The sequence below is a fragment of the Lathamus discolor genome, chromosome 2, assembly GCF_037157495.1.
Source record: "Lathamus discolor isolate bLatDis1 chromosome 2, bLatDis1.hap1, whole genome shotgun sequence".
Lineage (NCBI taxonomy): Eukaryota > Metazoa > Chordata > Aves > Psittaciformes > Psittacidae > Lathamus > Lathamus discolor.
In genome coordinates, this window is record NC_088885.1 from 12,164,299 (window position 1) to 12,185,698 (window position 21,400).

A 21,400-nucleotide genomic window follows, 5' to 3' on the forward strand; every position below is an offset into this window, starting at 1 on the left:
TTGGTTCTTGTCATTCTTGTTCTGGTTATGTTAGTACACTGCAGAAGTACCTGGGAATAAACTACTCCTCTAAGTGAAACATCATTTTGATTATTACTGACATTGGTGCTCATTAAAATACATAAGTGAAACACTGCCTTTCTGTAGACTCTGAAAGCTATTTCATGTTACTTGAAGGGGAATACAAATGAATAGGGACTGCAACACTTCAGTTAAAAGAGGAAAACGTTCTAAAACCCTGGAATTTGGACTCTAGATCAGTAAACAATTGAGGTTTGTAGTTTACTTTTCTGTCTCTTTTTTGTTTTTCATCTTTCTCTGATTTCTGGTTTTGAAGGCGTGTGTACATGCAAGAATGGAGACAGCATGTTTATCTGTTACACAATTAATAATACAAATCTATGCTCAGATGAAACAAGAGCTAATAAGTGTAAACACCACATTTTTTGCTTTTTGTTACCATTATCTTTACTTAACATGCATTTTGACTGATCTCCACATATGAAAGCCTTTTTAATTTTTTACCATCATCTATGTCTACTGCTACCCGTATCAGTGCATTTTAATGGCTGTCTCTTAGTTCTCAAGATGCTTAATACATCTCCTCTTTCATTGTACTGCAGCTAAAATATGACCTGTCGCTGTTTAAGTAATGTAATTTAATGATTTCACGGTTTTAGCCATGCAGAGCTTCCTTTCAGCATTGAAGCCTTTCACTAATGATCTGGGGAGATAGTTTGGTCTCATTTCTTTGAGAACTCCAGACTAAGAAACTCTGACTTGGAAATAAATTACTGGCATCCACTTTAGGAACAGTACAATGCTCAGTGGAAATAAAACATACAAAGATTCAGTGCCGTGAGGCCAGAACTTCCAACTTGTTGATTTCTTTCAAGGTTCAAGTGTCATTCTAGCTCTGTATCAGCAGATACATCATCTAAAACTCTTGTGCCATTGCTATGTGATGTAATATATTCGGGGGAATCCTTTGCAGAGACTCCCCCATTGTCCTCCATAGTGCACAAGTAGCCAGCAGTGAACTGACAGGCAACACTGCGGTAGTTTCTTCTCGTTTCAAACATGCACTCCATACTAAAAGTATAGCTAAAATACCTTAGCTTTTTTGCTAAAACTGCTTTGGCTGTCACGGAAAAGTGAACAAAAGGAGAGGACAGGTTTCAGAAACTTCTTAGGACTGGAATACATTCCCATTTACCAGCGACTTCAATGTGGGTTAAAAATTACATTAAGAAATCAAGACAAAACAAACTCAGCCCCCCAAGAGGTCTCTTTCTGTTCAGATACGCAGAAATATCACATTGAGACATAAAAATCAGGTGGACTTATAAAGATTATGTCTTTCAATGAATATCAGCTCCCAGGCATTACTGAGTACTCTGAGATGAAGCAACTACTAGTTCCTTGGAAAAACTCTTGACAAGGATAGCTAAAATTGAAAAAGGAAAACACTCCCCCCAGAACTTAGAGAAACCTGACCTGGCAAATGGAATGCAGAAGCTGAACCTGTTCAGCCCAGAAAAAAGATTCCCAAAGGTGGAAATCTGAATACTGATGAACACCAGTTTGGATGCTAAGAGGGAAGCTGTCAGTGTTTTCTGCATTAAGTCAATGAGGACAGGCAAAGAAGCAGTGGATTAAAAGCAAAAGACAGACAACACATTGTCTGAAGAGAGTGCCTTCCTCACTTGTTAACTCGTTACAACCTCACCATTGGTACTGACTCCTCCAAAAGTTCTGCTGGTTAGGAGAGCAGGGATGTGTTCCAACAGTAGCTCTAAGGTTTGGTGAGAGGAAAACAGGTATGTAAATCTTTTTTGGACAAAAGCTTTCCTGGACTGCTTTTAAGCTTTTAGCTTCAGATTTTTAGTGGATTACAGTAAAAAGTCTTAGTTGTTGATTTCACCATTTTCTTCAAAGAACTGTTGGTGGAAAGCCAAAGTTCCATAGGTGAATCTGTGTCATGTTCAGGGATTTTTGTTTAAAGTAGATGTCTCTGTTTTGACACCGCACCTCTGGTATCTCAGTAAGTTGTATTATCTGCATTTGAAATTTGCTTAATAGGAGCCAGGGTAAACATATTTTCCTAAGTTTCACAGAAGGAATTTACACGTTCACATTCCTTCTATGTGTTCACACGTGCTTTTTTTGCTTAGGGAACAGACATGGTATAGCAATATGTATGGCAAATGACATAGTGTAATGAACAGAAAATAATCAAGTATGTATCAAGAAAAGCAGTTTTGAAAGAGGCTTAGTCTAAACCTCTTTCCATCTACAACAACAGAATTCCTGTTGGCTTAGTGGTGGATCAGGACCATATAGCAACTGAACAATTTTACACAAATAGATTTGGAAAAAAGCTGAAATCTTATAAGAAACTGACAACTGCAGAATAGGTAATTTCACTGAATAAGTTACACTGTGTGAGTAATTTCCATATCATTAATCGTTCCGTTTTACCAGTGTCTTGAATTTTTAAAGAAACTCTTGTTTTCTCACTTTAAAGACTTAACAGATCTCCTCTATGACTCCTATCGCTGAATGTTCTTTTCTTTCCACAAGCAAGGGTTTTCATTGCTTTATCCAGTCACCCCGAGGTCTCATACTTATCACCCTGAACCAGACCTGAAAGTCCCCAAGAAGAAAATCAGTTAAACACAGATGTGGATCACACAAATATGGTGGGATTACTCCCTTGATGAGTGTTTAGTATTAATTCAAGTAAACCAGAACTTTTTCTGAATTCTTATATCATTCTTTTGAGTTACCCAGCTGGGGGAGTCTGTGGTGAAGAGATTTATAAGTTGACTGGTGAGATAAGGAAAAGAAGACAGGAAAAGACCCAGAGCTGTGGACATCTATGCTTCACTGCACTGGAAATTCAGGGACAGGAGACATGACAACAGGAGTAATAAGACAGGTTAGAAAACTGCATAAAAGCATGTCACCCGTTTGTCCAGTTTGACCATGCCGCAGTGAGGTGTTAGAGAGATGGAAGTTGATGAATATGGTCTGATTTCACCCAAAGGGCCAAATTACCAACTGTGTTGAAGCATGGTCTCCTAGGAGTACACCTGTAGAAGTGCTGGATACAAACCAAAACATGCATTCTGTAATTATCTTTCAATTATCCACAACAGGGACCAGAAGTCAATCAGGTTCAATTGAACTGATGACACCACACAGCTAGAGATGTTCTCTAGAAACACAGCACTCTCAGCTGATTCCCACCTTCATTCACAAATGCACTGCGTAGTGGAAGCAACAGGAGCTTACAACTGTTATTCAGGGCTTCTAAAAGGTGTCTTGACCGAGTTATTTCATTTCCCCATGTATCAGTTTCACTTCCAAACAATGAGGGCAGTGGCATTTGCTTAGAGGGTCCAGAGGGAAGGGTAGATAAGATGATAAAGAGCAACGCAACTAAGTGCGTTGGGTTCTGTTCCTTTACGGAGAGTGTGACTGCATCTATATACAGGGAACTGCACCTGATGCTCCAGCAAGTCCCCATTTGATCCCATACTTTCATCTACCAGTAAAGATTATGGAGGAAACCTTTTCATCTAGTAAGGTCATTGCTTGCAAAATTTATTTGGCAGCAGAGTTACACCTTTTAGCTAGCAATTAGACACCCATGGCTAAACTAAAGAGCAAAGGTTACCTGCCTTAATCCCTACCCTCCAGCTTCACAACACGGGGTGAATAAATGACGTAAGAACTGCATGAGCTTATGTTTATTTATAATACTACATACCCAGCAACTATAACCTGGAGCACTCCAGAGTGGAAGGATACGTTTTTATAATGCCTGTTTCTTCATTAAGATTTCATCATCCACCTACGCTAAAAAGCCACTTCCCCTTCACTTTGTTATATCTGCTTTTACCCGCTCCTGTTCCTGCATTATTTTTTTAATCTCCAGTTCCCTACTTTACATGCACTCTCAAATTTTAAACAAGCAAAATTTGTGCATTAGTGTGTCCTTTTCATCTAAGATTTATGAATGACAGGTTCTTTGGTGCAGCTTAATGGTATGAAAGAGACATTATTTTAAACATTAAAGTGAAAACCATTTACAACTATGATAAGAGAGGTCTGTTGACATTAAACTTTAAAACATGCACAAGGTAAAGGCAAGTAGTTGCACCAACAGGTGAGAGTACTATGCACGCAGTTTGTAAGGGAGTTTGTTCAACACATGAGCTGTCTCTTCCTTTTCCCTGTTTCACAACCTGTAGGATTAGGTGCTTCAAACAATTCATCTGGTAATGAGCATCCACCAGAGTTTAAGAACTAAAAAATACATAAGGCACAGCACAGAGCTTTCATTCCATTCGAGGAAGACTTTTCCTAACATTTACATCCCAAGAAATAATAATAAATAAATAAATTTAAAGGGCTAAAGCTTTATTTTGGTACTTTCTGCTTGCACCTTGATCACCTTCACACTGGTCAATCACTTCCTTACCATCCTCTTCCATTAAAGCTGTACTGTTCTATTGTAAAATACTGACTAATACCTTACTACACTTTGGTCAGTTCAGTAGCAATTGCTTTCTGAGAAGCAATCAACGTAATTCAGAGTAGCAAATAAATACATCCAATCAACATACTCCAGAGTAGTAAATAAATACATCTACATTTTACCCCATATGTGTTTGGATTCAGTACTGCTTCTAACGACGTTAGAGACATTGAACAGCAGAAAATACTAGGGAAGAACAGGGATCTTGCAGAACAGCTTTTCAGTCTGATTTTAGACCACAGGGAGAATGCAGAGATATCTTAGGGTAGAACTGTTGCAAACATGGTATAGCTCAGACAATGCGGAGGGCACATATAGAGATGAAATTTTTGCTTGTGACTTTGGAATCATGTAACTCTCCCTCAATAGCTTGGATGGGGATGGCAGAATCTTATTGATAAAGCAGATGTCCCACAGCAAGAAAGAGAATACATATCCAGAGCACTGGTGGCAGCTGAGAAAACACTGATTTCAAAATAAAAGAATGGGGGGTTTAAGTGGTTTTCATGCAATACTGTGGTTTTAGTTGCCCCTATTCATTTAGCTACCCTAATCAGCAGTGGTGAAACAGAGTACTTGTCTTCATGCTGTCATCTGAAATTTTAAAGTAAACTGTGAGTAGGGAACATTAATCACTGATGACAGAAAAGCCTAGTGCATCATTCAAGCACTTTACTGATCCATGGAATCCAAGACCCAACCTCCAATCTTTGTTTATAAAAATGCAAACATCTCTCAAGTATTCAAAAACAATCCAAGTATTAACTTCAAATACTCATCAAGAACAACATTTCACTGCAAAAAGAGATTGCTTGGTTTAAAAGACAGAGATGCTGTGAAACAAACAGGCAAAAGAACCTATTAGAAATGACAAACATGCCTTACCTTGTAGATTTTGCAATGGCAAAGTCATGATGCCTCCTGCTGCAGCTGCTGCTACCAGCCCTTGGATATTGGTGAGATTCGCGGTAGGCAGAGTTAGGACGAGCCCTTGTTGGCCCCCCAGCTGCCCAGCCATGTTGAAAGGAATAAGGATCGGCTGATTCAGGGCTGGAGTGCCTCCTGGCATCACCCCCGCTACTGCTGAGGCTAACTGTTGGGCTGTCAGGAGTGGCTGTAACAAAACACACATAGCAAGCCTATTTTGTTGTGCATAGCTTGGTATTACACGCCTATAACTCTTCCGGCTTGGGATCATTTGGAATTCCATTACAGATATACACTGCTTCCAGTATCTTCAGGCACACACAGAAAGTTTTGACAAACCTGACAGGCTGAAGCTGTAAACCTCACAGTCATGTAGCATGGGAGCAATCCTGGTTGAATCTGGACTGGTAAAGTCATTACACATGCACTGAAGATAATTTCTGAACACAAGAAGGCCTTACAAGTACCTAAATGCAAACATTTCCCAAATTTTCCCAACTGTATACTGATAGGAACAATTACCAGAAGCTATGTGGACCAAAGCTGTCCTGCAAAGTGGAAGAACACTGAGTATCCCTTTAGAGTATGGTTGAACTTGGATAAAATTGTGAAGTGATAAAGGAAATGTTTTAAAAGGTTACAAAGTGCCATGCTATTATACCTATGTTTTGCTGTAAACAAAATAAATAGCTGGCATAAAAGATAATGAAATGCCTTTTTTACTGCAGGAGCTGTGTGTGACAGGCAGAACTGTCAGAGCCAATAGGTTGCATTAAAATTGCACAAGCTTTTTAATATTAAATTATGACATGTATTTAAAAAATAACTTATATAGGAAATTGAAATAATTTAACCTCCTAAATATGAAAAACTGCTAAAGTTTTATTTTGGAAAAAGATACAAAGAGCTGATCTCTCCAAACAAGTAACTTTAAAAACACAGACGATACATACATGCTCCCTTTTTGTAACACTAAATGATTCCAAACAGAAACACCTTTCCTACACTACACAGATCAAAGATGACCAACTGCAGTTATTTACTTTTCACCATATTGCAGGTCTCGATTAATTGAAATGAAAGATACTGACCTGAGGCCCAACAGGGAATGCAGGATGGGACTGACTGGGTTGGTGCTGGTCTGCTGGGCTTGTGTCAGGCAGCACTGCGTTTCCTCTGGCCTCTGAAATCCAAAGAGCAGATTGACTTTAATATCAAGCCTGGGGACTGCCACATTACCTTCTACTCTGATGTCACATAACATCAAGCTGAAAATGATATGTTAAAGTGCTTTATCAATAACTCAAGCACTCAAATCACTTATCAGCTGCATAAATTATGCTAACATTCATTCAGACCAGCCAACTCATTCAAGGAGCTACAAAAATCTGACAGCAGTGAAACTGAAGCTATCATCAACCCAGCTAATGTGGGTTGCATTATACATCAATTTACATACAGTACATGAGCACTCTGCGAGTGTGGGAACTGCATTTTTTACGCTTAGGTGAGCATCAGCCATTCTAATTTCTGAAAGCAAAAATTATCTGGAAAAACAATCAAGTCACATCTACTTTGTATCTTAATAAAGTCTTTTCTTTTGTCAGTTACTGAGGCAGCAAAGGCTGTACGAAGTACATTAAAAAGGCACTATGAAAACTGAAACCAGGTATGCTTCCAAATGACAGCTTGTTTGCTAAACTGCATGTGGGGGGCAAGCAAGATTCTGTGAAACCAAGGATTTCCAGCATTTACTGAGGTGATCAATATCCAACAATCGAACTATATGCTGGGCACTAACGACTTGCTAAGCACAGAACACAGTCCAGCCCTACCAGATTTTGCTGAAGTCTGCAATACGGATTTGGAAAGGAAAAAGAGAAAGGAAAAGGTCCTATCGGTTGTAAGAAAGCACCAAGATGCTTTCAAAACCACGTCCCAATCCTCCATTTCCTCTGGGTGAAGGACTCGCATCGATTCACAAGTTTTTCAGGCACAATCAGGCCCACATTTATCTTTGAAGCTGGAAGAATGACAGCAAATATCAAAAGAAGCTGCAAGAGTACTGTGGTCTCTTGGAAAGAAAACCCTGGCAATGGCATCAGGTTTCCTGGTTGGTACGATAGCTAGCTCCTGTTTTGTTAGTGGTTTCTGATGAGTGGTTGAAATTCTGTTTTAAGTAAACCTTAATGAGATGCTCTTTTCCAATGTTTATCCTATGAAAAGCAAGTGCAAGGTAATTCAGACTCAGTTTATTGGCACATTCTGGTGCGGTAAGGAAAAAGGATATGATTCTGTCACACTTATAAATTTTAAAGAGGGTATTATCAGCTCATTTAAAACAAATTCTTCTAGATATTCTCCAAGGGGACAGACTTATAAATAATGGAAATGTGGAAAAAAAACCCCACCAAAAACCTTCAGCACATTAAGGTACAAATAAAATTGACTGCTACATATTATTCAATTGACTTCTACTCTACACCAAGGTGTCAATCATAACAGCATTTTAGAATAGGATTAAACAATAAATGTGCAGAAGAGTTGTTATGCAGAAACCTGAAAATCTGATTAATTTGTAATATTTTTGTGTGCTCTCAAAAAGCCAGAAACGGACATTGCTTTGGGAATACTTACAAAGAGTCCATTGAAATACTTGATTTGGAACTAATAAAAATGTAGAGACTTGCTGACATTTTATAAAGCAAATTCTATACAAATATGTTCGGCATTTTAATGGCCACTGCCCTTTAACAATGATAATCTAACCCACCATAATCGGTGAGGACTCCAATTGCTTAAGAACGTGCAAAAAGAGAACAGTCATTTACTTTTTACTGTGCAATTTACTCATTCGAGTTACTTGAAAAGAAAGAAATGTAGCTAGATGTGTGAGAGTCAGTGAAAACTCTTTCTTTCAAACACATGACAACCCCTGTGCTGCTGCCATCCCTAAGACCAAAGAGAGGTTTGCTTCAGTATGGTTTCCTCCTACACAAAATACAGTGCTATGTTACTAAACACACTTTTACCTTTGGTAATTTTCACACATTGTTATGGGTTTTTTAATCTCCTCTGTATGTGTCAAGTGATATTAGATCAAAGGCTCAACACCAATGAATACATCATTATTCCCTTAAGATCATATCTTCTAAGTCAGTTTTATTTATGCAATTTTAAGGGCTGAAAATTTTGTCTTCGTGTGTAATTAATATTAAAACAAGCTCTTGATAATCTGCCACATCATTAAATCGTCCTATGAAAGCTTTGGGAGAAGAACAAAACTGGACTCAAATATTCACTGGAATTAGATTTAATTGCAATTACCACAGCTCGAGCTTTCAGAAAATAAATAAGTTCTGAAGAAACAGCCCTTTAATATTTATTTTTGCATGGTGCAGCTATCCTAAGAACCACAGTTTTCTGTTATCTGTACCCTAAGGATTTTGCAGTGTTTCATCTCATAACCTGTATGTAGTACAAGGACCATAAAGCCAAAGTTAATTATGCTGCTTTCCTTTTGCATTGCACTAATTGGAATCACTTAGAATTACATTCCTTGCACACTCATCACAGCTAATCCATCTTTTTATTTAAGTCCTTGAATCCTCTGCCTGCTGCTCCTAGCTCACTTCTCACATGATGCAGGCAAAACAGCACACACCTTCACGTGCACGAATGTGGTCTTACATGGCACCCTGTATGAAATTATGCATGCCTATTCTCAGGCTGAGATTCTCACCTTTACTCTCATGCCCCTGCTAATCCACCTGCTATAACAGCTACTCAAGAGCCAAGATTTTCTTCAAAGCACACAGGAAAACCTGCCTGCTGGGCTGGTGGTAAGTACAGCAAAGCCAGGATTTCTGAGTTAAGTTCTGTTGCCTCACACACACTGACAGCATTTGTTCCTCGCTGTATACTATCTTCGGTGGGACACAAAGGTCAAAGTTCCCAGGAAGACAAAGCAGAGCACAAAACACTGGTAGAACGCTACTTTTCCTTATAATGTTGACCATGTTGATTCCTGATTTCAGAGGATCTGAGGAGTCAGGAGAGCTGTGTCACAGCAACTATTTCTGATTCACAGATTCATTGCTATAATTTGGAAAAATACCTTCAGTAAAACCATTCTCCTAACCTGGCACTGCACAATCCCCTGTGTTGTTTTTTGTCTCTGCTTTACCGCCTTTGTTTGGGAGTTCATTAGTTCCAGATGCTGGAATGACCTCTGCAGGTAAATTGTTCCCCTGTCCACATTCCAGTCCTCACTAATAAAAATGGCCTGTCAAAATCTAGCCTAGATTTTCCACTTGTCCAGATGCAGGCTATTACCTCCTGTTAGCCTACCCTCTGATGCTGCTCAGCTTCCTATCAGTGAGGGATATGGCAGAAAGAAACCAGGACTCAAAGCAGTCCCTATGGAGCTGGGAAGTGAGCATCAGCACCTTCTCTGTTCTCAGCTATGTTTTGGAGAGTTTCTGCTTTCCTCACAGCTCCAGCTGCTGGCACACAACGGACAGGGAGAAGGCAGTAACAGGGCACCTACCCTGGAAAGAGAAGTAATTCCCCTTAACACCATTTGCCTAGGCAGGGAGCTAGGACTTCTCTAGGCTGTCACAGCAGTGCTCAGTTCTAAGTTTATGAGTCTGCTCAGTGGTACCATATGAACAGGCAGGAGTGCTATTGCCAAGGTATGGCCATGACTGTAGACAAGGCTTTAATATTTAATAAGCAGTATTCATCATACGTGATTCATCATAAATTAATTATAAATTATATAATACATACACACACCTCTCATCCCACCAAGGGGCTGGAAGGGCATGACACAATAAAAAATTGAAGTGCACTGTAAACATTGTAAAATAACCCTCTTGAAATAAAATACTATTTAAAATAAAGCCAAGTAAAAAAAAAAAAAAAAAAAAGGCAACCTTCTTCTCCCCTTATCAAAAAGGAAAAATATCCCCCAAACCAAGCAAAAAACCTTGTTCAACAATACCTGGTTTAAAAAGAAGAAACCACAAGAGAAACATCAGATGGAAAAAAAATTCCACATCCCAAGGCCTCCGAGCCTCATACAAAATTACAGCTGTAAACGCATTGGTTATAAACCGGCTTTCCACAGTTTGCTTCCTTTTGTTTCTTACACATCTCCAGCAACACAACAGGTAATTCAGTTCTAAAATCTTCATTTCCCAGTGCCCCACAAAGGAGGGAATGCTCTAATCCTCACTTTATAACTAATGAATACAGGGACTCAGATCTGGATTCTCAAACCAGCACCATTTAGGCACCTAGATGTCTTCAGCTGTAGTTACACTGGGCTGCAGTTACACATGGGTAAGAATACAGAACTGTGACTCCTTGGGTAGTTGCTCCAGGGCTACCAGCAGCTCTGGCAAGGGGAGCCTGCGTGTGCTCTCCAGCACCCTGAGCTCAGATGCACCTCCCATCCTCATGGTTCTTGTCTCTCCTGGTGTCTGATGCTCACCGGGAACCTGCAGCTGACTGCAAGTGTGACCATACTGAAGAGCAATGCAGAATATACAATGGAGCGTGCTAAACATGTACATCCAGCTCTGTCCTGGACCTCCTAGTTCATCCACAGATGTGTGCCTGTGCCTGCTCAAAGGCATGATGCATAGTGCCATCTCCTCTCAAACTGTACACCAAAGATCACTCAAAGCTCAAACCACAGCACAGGACGAGCCTCAGTTGATGATCTAGACATAAATAAATTCCTCATTATCCTCAAGAATGAATTCAAAGCATCTCACATTTGTATCAGAACCAGAGAGATGCTGGGCTACTACTCTTCAGTATTCAGTGCTTTGAAAAACAAGCAAGATCAAATTTAATAATACTAGATTTTCAGTAATCAAAAGAATACATAAATCTTTCTGAGACACCCATTTAAGCAAATATTTCAAATGAATCAACATTAATAAAAGAACACAGCATTTCAAGCAACTGTTCATATTAAAATCCTTAGACACGGCTCCACAATGTGACATTAAATTACTTGTATTTATCTCTCAGTAACTGTAACTGTAAGAAATCAAGAGCAGACTTTTCTCTTACTGAATCAACTCACATTAAAGATAGACCTTTAGGAATGAAATCATTAAAGTGAAAATACTGCCTGTGAGAAAAAAAAAAAAGTCTTACATTTTTAAAACTAATAAACTCACATTCTGAGCATGTAATAGAGCTGCATTTAGATCGTAAGCCATATTATGAGGAGGAAAAAAAGATAACTTTTTAAAAAGAAATTAAATAGACTGACTGATAATATTCAAATTATCGGGTATGGTGTGTGGAAGGCCATCATCTCCGATTAAAGTAACTCAGCTCTTCATTAAACAAACCCTTAATTGTCAGCAATTACACTAGGAGCAATCTTGCTGAACAGAATAGCTGAAAGATGCGGCTGATAATGAAAAAATGTGACATTCACTCCAAACAATCCTCATTCTGCCACAGAGCACCATATTGTGGCTCTTAATTCACTATTTTCATTATCCTGCTGCCTAGGATGTTGGGCGTGTAGGTGGGAAGCTTTTCGTATCACCTCATCAAACCTTATCAATCAGATTGCTACACAGAAATTCACAAACACACCTACATTTTACAATACTTGTGGGAGAGAAAATTGGGATTTTATGCTGAATCTGGTTACATTGTATTATCCTACGGTTATCAGAGGGGATATTCCTGGGACCTCAGCAAAGAAAATCAAGCTCAGAAGTTAAATAACAAATTGCCTGCTGAAAGGTATGAATTTAAGCTTGGACTGCTCATATTTCATGTGAGTAGTCAGTTGTCTTCTTCCAATCCACAACAAAGAGGTGGCATAAAATTCACTTACCTGGGTTGTATGAAACTTCTCTAAGTATCAGGTTATCCCCCAGATCATTAAGCAATTTGCCTTTCCCTGCTGACCTCTACTTAAGATTCTAAACTTTTATTTTTAAGCAGCAATTTCAGCCTCACAAAGCAAACCAAACAAGAGAGTTGGGTGTGTGCAGAATTACCATGGGCACCTGTTAACTCTGAAACCTAACAACGTTGCAATGTTGGTATCATCATTTTACTGTCCTATCATTTTAGCACAACATGGAAGTACTGCGCTTATCTTCTACAATGTTAGACTGTCTCAACTTACACAACTGTCACTCTTCATTTTCCCCTACCTATGTACAAAAACCTTCTAGTTTGCCTTTGAAAATATTTGTGGTGTGATAAGAAAATGCTGTATCGATCTGCCATATTGACGTATGTGTCAATGCAATATCCTGTACAGAAAAGCTAAACATCCTGCATGCAGAATGGATTGAATTAGACAGCAGAATGAACACAGCGGATTCGCTTTACTGACTGGATCATTCAGTACTGAAGTAAGTAAAACCCCGCAGTTAGATACTAATATTAAACTGTCACACAGTTGCTACTGCAAAGCTACCAAAATCACTGCAGAGCTCACAGTCATTCTGCCAGTAGAGCACAAAATATCTCCTTTGCCTGGTCCCTGGGGATATTTGCTCCTGAAGGATCTTCTCCTGCAAGACATGCAAGGAATCACTGTCTTCACTACCCATATGCACAAACTGGCTTGCATTTATGCACCTGCATCTTTCTTGATCAGGACTGGTAACATTAAAACTCCATGACTGTTTATCATGAAAGTCAGGCTACGAAAGTGATTCAGGGTGGGTGCCCTTCTTCGGGGCAACCACCAGTTATATCTACCACCAAACAAAAGAACTACCATACCAAAGCACAAAAATCACAGATAACCCAGCTCTCCCAACTGCCTCCAATATTCTTCTTTCCCATGTTTCATTTTTGCTTCTCTTTCATTGCCTTATTTTTTTTTCTTTCTCTTCTCCCCAAGTGAAATCTTTTTCTCATTGGTGCCCATATGACTATCCTTCCACTTCAGATACTTCATGTGAGAAAGGAAGCATCACTACTACAGGAAAGGTGAAGGGATATAATTGCAAAAGTATGTTCTTTTATTCAAAATAGACTCATTCTACTTTTCTTCACCACCTAAGTACAGTGCATAAAAATCCCTTGTTAATGGTACATACATTTTTTATGAATTGGATCCCTTCATATTGAGAGTTCTAGTTTCTTTTCTACTGCATGCATTAGCACAAATATAATCACATTAAGGTCACAAAGACCCTATCAGTTTTTCTTGAATTCATACAACATTTCATACTCACCGTTTGCTGTTAGCGCTGGTGAATGCAACGATGATAAAGGTTACTTACCAGAAGATGGACAGTTGAATGCATTATTATTTCATGTTGGGCAGCTGATCCCTAGCTAAGAAGGGCAGGAGGCTTCTCCAAATTAAACTTTGCTTTCTTTCCATCCCTGGAAGCTTACTAAATGCCAAAGAGGAAGCACATTAAAGAACATCTATTTTGGAACAGCCGCTATGGTTTCCATCTTTATAGCTAACTAAGATTTCTTCCTGGTTTTACAGCATTTTTCTCTGCATGTGCTTTTATTCCTAACAGTGTAGATGGCAAGCTTTCCACCAAAAGCTCAGTTCCTAACACTCACCCTCTCCACCTGACTCCTGTACCCTCCCCAAAATAAGGTAGCCTATAATGACATCTGATAACGAGACACAATTGCTGTTAGCCTGGGGAACCTTGCACAATTTACATGTTATGGGCACGGCTGCTGGAACTGCAGGCTGCTGAAAGACAGGCAATACATGTGGACAGCTCCTGGTGCACCATAATTCAGGCTTCTGGGTGGAAGCAAAGGGTAGCATGTCTGACATCTTTCGCTTTTTACAAGTTACACTGATAGACGTGTTTTCAAAGGATATGGCACAGGTAGGTGGCTGATGACAGAAACTGAACTCGCAGCTTTTGTGCCTTCCAGTGACTGGAAAGAAAAAGCTGTAAGGTGGGGAGTGGCTGAACTTAGTGTGCTACCAGTCCTATAAGTCTGTTTAGGGATTCAAATCACCCAGTTCAGTGAGTGGGAAATATCCAGCTAAGGGAGAAAGCATTCAATCAAACCCGGTAAAAGCCCCTGATACTTAGATCTTCAGCAGAGCCAGCATTCAGCAAAATGCACCCCAAAAGATATGTAAACACCTACTGGAGCATCCTGACCAGCACGTATGGTCAAGCAACAGTGGTTTATCACTCTTGCTACTGAGTTCACTGTCTGGTTTCATCCCTGTGGTGTCTTTAACAATTTCACAGTCTCTGCTGTGGTCTTTACGCAGCCCTGTGGGGCAGCTCCATAAAGTGTCTCATTACAGATTGTTCAGCAGTTCAGACTTTATTGAGACTCCTGAAAGAGCCATCCCACAGAGCAGCATACTGTAGGAGTCCAGGCAAGATATCCAAGAGGAAACCTTAACAGTGACAGCAACTCTGCATGCAGGAGGCCACACTCCTAGATCAGACTAAATCACAAAACTGCTAAGTCTACATTATAAACCTATTTAGCTGCACACGTACCTTCAGAAATATCTAGCTACAAAAATTCAACAGCCCTCCCCCTTCACAAGCAGCCTGTGCTGTTTGATACCTCCAGCAAGTTCTCATGATGTGCTCAGCAGGGTGAGCCATTATCTCAAATGAAAGTGTTGGTCGGGAGCTGCAGAAACTCATCCTATGCATGCCTCCAGATCTCAAAAATCCTGAACTGCATTAACTTCTGTCTCTTTATTATTGATTGAAATCAAATGTGGTGACTATTTACAAGGAGCTTTTGCTAGGAGTTCCCAAACACTTTAAATTTACCTGTTTTTAAAGAGCATTCAGTGCGCTCGCCAGGTCTTGCAAGCTATGTCAAGCCTGACCAACTAAACCAAGTTTAAAACACATAACAAGGGTTTTTGGTGTGTCATGTCGCTCCCCCCACCCCCAACCCTCCACACCCACTCTTCCATTTACTCCCTCCCCTGCAGACCAAAAGCTAAAAATATTAAAAGGACCTAAATAACTAGTAGTCAGCACTACCATCCTGCCTCCCTCCCAAATTTGAGCAGCTATTTAACAGATAATGATATTGAAAACACTCTGCAGCAATCACTAAGATGGTCTTTTGCAAAATAAAAATACCCTAAAACAGATCTGCAGGGAAATAACCAAGTGGTTTACAAACACTTGGATACTGTTGCCTGGGGCCCCCAACACAACTACTTGAGCAAGTCCTGAGGAGGGCCATGAAGATGCTGCGAGGGCTGCAGCAGCTCTGCTGTGGAGCCAGGCTGAGATAGTTGGGCTGATTCAGCCTGAAGCAGAGAAGGCTCCTTAAGGGGAGAACTTAGAACAGCTCCCAGTGCCTAAAGGGGCTACAAGAAACATGGAGAGGGCTTTGGACCAGAGCCTGTAGGGACAGGACAAGGGGGAATGGCTTTAACCTGACAGAGGGGAGATTGAAATTAGGCATTAAGCAGAAGCTCTTCCTGTGAGGGTGCTGAGGCACTGGCACAGGGTGCCCAGAGAAGCTGTGGCTGCCCCATCCCCGGCAATGTTCAAGGCCAGGTTGACTGGGGCTTAGAGCAACCTGCTCTAGTGGAAGGTGTCCCTGCCCACGGCAGGGGTTGGAACTGGATGAGCTTTAAGGTCCCTCCCAACCCAAATCATTCTGTGATTCCATGACTATGGTGATCTTGCCTTTATGTGAGTCAAACTCACACGTGATTTCACATGTGTCGGATTAGTTCTCTAGGAAAGGTTTAAGAATACAGCACAGGTTAAAAGAGCTCTACATGTAGCAGGCACATATCCCAGCACAGTCATACTGCATGAAAGATCTGGTTAGTAATGCCTTGTCATGCCAAGACCTCTTTGCAACAACATGCCACGCAAGAAGGAATAAAGTAAAAAGAAGCCACACTAAGACTTAGCCTTGCCAAAATAGCAAGTGCCAGGCAACTTTGAAAGAGAGAGGGCACTGTGATACACCCTAACAGGATTATATCATACAGGATATACAAACTGTTTCTAACCATGAGAATGCTTGTGTTCATATATATGTATGCCTCTATATATAGAATCATATTTTAAAACAAATTACTTTCCTACATGCTTTTCATTTTTATATTATTGTTCTGCTTATTTTTTCAGCATTACACTAACTGAAAAATATCTACTGGTAAAAGATGCTATTAATTTAAGTGCATTCATAGTGTGTTATGTCACTAATAGACTTAGGTAACATTATTCTTTCATCCTTTTTACAAAGCATTATTTTATTGTCCTCTCATTTCTAAGATTTTACTTCCACTTAAAGTCAAGTAGAGTGAGGGCTCTGCAGAATTCTATTATATTATTGTCCTGTCATTATTCTAACTCCATTACACAACAACGCAGAACCAGCATCAGCTTCCATTTGTCATAGTATTCATTTTGAGGATTATGTCAGATCTCAGACTATGTGTACGTGCCTACTAAACATAATTTGGAGTTGGGCAAGAAGTAATCACTTATTCCTTCTAAAAATGGTTTTCAAGAAAACATTTTTTAACTATTCTGTGTTTTGGGACAAGCTCTGCCACCTGATTTCAGCTTTTTTGTCAATACTTCCCAGTCTTTGCCTTCTTAATGTTTTCTTTTAGCCTCCTGGCTTTGAGAATACACAAAACTGGCAAAACACGACCAGTTTTGGTTTGAAACAGCCAACACTTCCAACAACTGTGCCTTATGGCTGCCATAAAGAAAAGAAAGATCAGGTGCTAATCTGGCAAAAGCAAGATTTAGGCTTAATGCCCAACTATCACAGAATTCCTGTGAGACCTTCACCAGCTCTTTTCATTCCACACAGAGTAAAGCTGTGGTAACAATAAGTCATTCCATTAACCATCGCCCAGATTGTTCCCTTTGTTATTCTGTAGGGCCTGTTGATTATATAGATGGTAACACACTAAGCAGATTTCACTCAAAACTCAATTGAGATCTAAAACACACTAAAAAAAAACCCAAACAACAAAATAATTATACTTAAGCATCTTCTCAATTAAAATGATTTTAAAAGAGCTTCCAGGGAAAATCCAGCCTTTTGCCATAATATGTAGGATTGACATTCATAAGACAGCTGCATACAGAAACCATGATGGACTAGGTTTTATTTCAGCCACAGGCACACTACTTGCATGTGTTACTGTACTCTGCACATGCATTGCTATGATAGCATAGGTTTTACATAATGTTATTCTAATGACTTTCCTTCAAAGAGCATTTGTGGACACCACAACTCCCTAAATGGTAACAATGGATAAATGTCAGCTTGAGTAATGCAGCTCTATATTATTTATGAAGCTGCAATTCTCCTGTAAATAACCCAGTTGTTAAAATAATATGTATCTATGTAATTGAGTCTTCTGTATACAAATAAATAAGGCTTTATTGCAATGTCAGAAGTTAACAGACAAGTCAATAAAATCAATAACTCACTTTTTCTTGCTTATATATCTAACTTTTCTCCACCTTTCCTATGTCCTCTGTTTGTTCTGGTTACATATTAAGACTCTGAAGGATGTATAGGTCTTATGGTATTGTTTAGTAAATGGTGGTCTGAAGAAAAGTTTGAAGAAACACCACCTCAGCAATTTAATACTCTGCCAATTTATCGTGTACTTTAACATACACCTGTCCGGTACAAATCAGGGAGAAAGAAACTGTCTTGATCTATACATCTCAATGCTAGAGATTTTTAATGTGAATGACTACATTAAGGTCTAAGTGAATTAGGTTCATATTGATACATTTAGCTAAAAGTGCTCCAGGCCTGGACTGCATTAGTGTATAACCACTGTCAAAACAGCACTGCCAGATTATAACACTGTGCTGTTTATGCCTCTATGCTTAAGGTTGTGTCAGCATTTCCATTATGCTCCTCATTTTTCAAATATTTATAACCTGGCTGTAAAATTTGCTTGGTCCTGAAATCTGGTGAACCAGAATCCAGCCTCTACAAATCTAAATGGTCACCTCAAAAAAGGTGACCATGTTATTTCAGTGGGTGTGTTTCCATTACCTGGGTCCTGCTAGATTACAATGCAGGGTCCAGGTTTATGAGCCTGGTGATTTTACTTTCTTAATCAAATGAGGATTGGGTCCCTTTAAAAAAAGCTATGGAAGGACTGGAAAATAAGGCTTGATTCTGTGATATGATTAGGTCCCTAACTTGATAATCTCTTGTTTTCAGTACTTCGAAGAGGAAGAAAAAATAACAGCAAAGCTGCTGCAATGTAAAAACTAGCCGAGGGGCATATGCACTAAATTTTATTCCACTAATTACATTTTCTTGTGGGTTTTCATCTGGGATCTAGCACACCTTCTAAACAGCATAAAATTGGGAGGGCTCCAAATGAGCCATTCTTGTCTATCAGGAATACAAACACGCTCACAAAAGCTATCTTATTATGTATGCTCCATGCAGGCTCCTCATTCAAAAATATTTTAACAGATGTCATGCTGGATAAACATAATGGCTCATCTGAGGCTTAGAAACACTTTAGTCACAGTAGAAACAAATTTGGGCAGCATTTTTCAAATTGAGTTAAGTCCTTAATACACACCCACAGGCTTACTTAGACTTATAGATACAATATCTTTTCCTTTCGTCGTCCTTCTCTAGCTGAACACATGATCTGTTATCGATGAAAATGTTCGTGTTCTGGTCCTGCTCTCTTGGTTCACTGCTGAAATGTCCTCACTCTGTATTTGGCTTTTGGATAAGATTACTGCGGAGCACTGGGCAGGGGACAAATGCAAGCCCCTTCTGTGTGGCTCCAGCAGCCTGCAGGTTACCTGCAGAGAAGCACAGGAGGTGCAGCTTGTACAACAGCATCCTTTGAATCCTTTCTTTTGGAAAACTAACCACAGGCAGGATTGCACAAGACAGCAGAGAATAGTGACACATTCCTATGCTTTGTTAACCTAAGCCAAAAAACCACACCATTTTAAAACAGATTCAGAGTATAAATCCAGCTGATGAGCACCATAAGACTATGCAGTTAGGGATTCATTTTAGAGTTTCATTTGAAGGAGAGACACACTTCTATTTTCACTGTCCCTAGTGCAGAAGAGTGTGTTGCAGTAAACTGTATTTGGCTCAATATTATAAAGGTCTCAGTAACCCTTATGAGCACATCCGCTAAAGTAACATAAGGCACTCGTGATGCTTCCTTATGCTCTTGGGGCAAGACCCTCTGTGTATAGAGTGAGCTTGTGGAACTGCCCTTAGGTCTTAGAGACACTGCATGTCTGCTGTCTTAACTGTCATTCATTTCCTTTTGAAGCACATGGTTCTAAAGGGGGAAGCAACAATACTCACTCTCTATTTATTTACAATAATAAGGTTTTATAGTCACAACACTATGAAAAGAAGTGTTGGGGTGCAAATCTATAATTCTGAGCTCTTTTTTACCCACTCTGATGATCTGTGACAAACACCACAGGGCAAATCACACCATCCCGTCTTATACAGAAAAATCTTGATGGTCAATCACATAATGGTTTTAATCACCTAATCTCATAGATACCCTGTAATCCTTAGAAGATTCCAGTGGATATCTGGGACAAAAGCACTCTTACAGCAATACCTACATTCTTCTCCAGGGATCATCACTGGAGCTGCACTCTCATAATATACATACAACTAAGGTCTGACTGACATCTGACATACCTCTTCTAAGAAAGAATCAGTCTCAGATGCTATCCCTGGCTCCCCTTTCCTGCACAGCTTCCCCTTTTTCTGTGCTGTTTTCCTCCTCTTTTATGAAGATTCTTGGACACAACCCCCAAATCAGTGACTTCAAGAACATGTGCTGTTAATTGCTTACAATTTTAAAGGAAGGGTGGCTCTTGGAAAAAGAAAAATCTCAACTGCAGTATATAAGGCAACTTTTAAACCCATTGTTTTCTGAGAATAACTTTGTATTTGGAATGACAAAGTATTTTGCATTAAAACAGGAACAGTGGAGGAAGTCGGAGTAGATGGGTGACAGATCCTGCCACTAACACAAGGGTTTAAAAGACATCAGGGAATCCCTGAGGCTGAAAGCCCTACACACTTCACCCTCTCATGCTGGAATAGAAAGTAGCATTTCCCATTAGGAGCAGCTCATCTTCCAAGGATACTTTCCTCCTCTGCAAAGACAAACATTTTTAAGAGCTATACCATACTCTGTACTTAGAGAATATGCTCTTCTCTCTTCTTCTGCTCTTCTCCTGTACTTACCAAAGACATAACTAACTTAATATTTCAAAACTATAATATAATGCAATAAGATTCAGCATAATAACATACATCAGAAAGGACAACTTGAAAGAAAAGCATTGCATTTTCGGTATGAAACGATATATAATGACCATTGCCTAGAAATGGATCAATGTGGCTCCAGTGGAGCAGCTGCATAAGCATTCAAAACGGCAATAACTACAAGCTCTGGTGAGGTACTTTTCTTCCCAATGTCATTTCATTCCCCTGAGCAAGACTGAAAGTCATGCTGAAGAAAAACACCCAAAGACAGCTTTGTCTCCCTGCCCCCATTCCTGCGTTCTGGATTTTACTAATAATTCTCAACTGGGGAGCAATTTTCAGCTGTAACACATTGTGCTGAGTCCAATTGCAACCACCACAAATCCTGTTTTTTGGGGGGTTACAGAGCTTGAAGGGGGGAAGTACAAATTCTGCATGTGTCTTTTTGTCCCCAAGATTTTTGGTTTAAACTGCTTTTACCATTTAAATTTTATCTGATTGATAGGAATAATGCTGGTAAACAAAAGTGTCATTGTCACCGTTCTCCTCTATTAATATACTTTCAAATCATATCAAAGGAACAAAAGAGCCAAGACTGAGGTTTTGTATTTGGAGGCCAGATCTCACTGAATCGCACTCCACAAAGAACCTAATAGAGTTTTCCACCGC

At 39.6% G+C, this 21,400-nt stretch overlaps 1 protein-coding gene across 1 annotated transcript in view; it reads right to left on the minus strand.

Moving 5' to 3' along the window:
- Positions 1–21,400, minus strand: part of POU6F2 (POU class 6 homeobox 2) — a 286,097-nt gene that overhangs the window by 172,659 nt on the left and 92,038 nt on the right. Inside the window, exons 3-4 of the mRNA XM_065669184.1 lie at positions 6,565–6,656; positions 5,432–5,660 (exon numbers count right to left, since the gene is read on the minus strand). Of these exons, the coding sequence (XP_065525256.1) occupies positions 5,432–5,660; positions 6,565–6,656 (321 nt within the window). The remainder of the gene's footprint in view (positions 1–5,431; positions 5,661–6,564; positions 6,657–21,400) is intronic.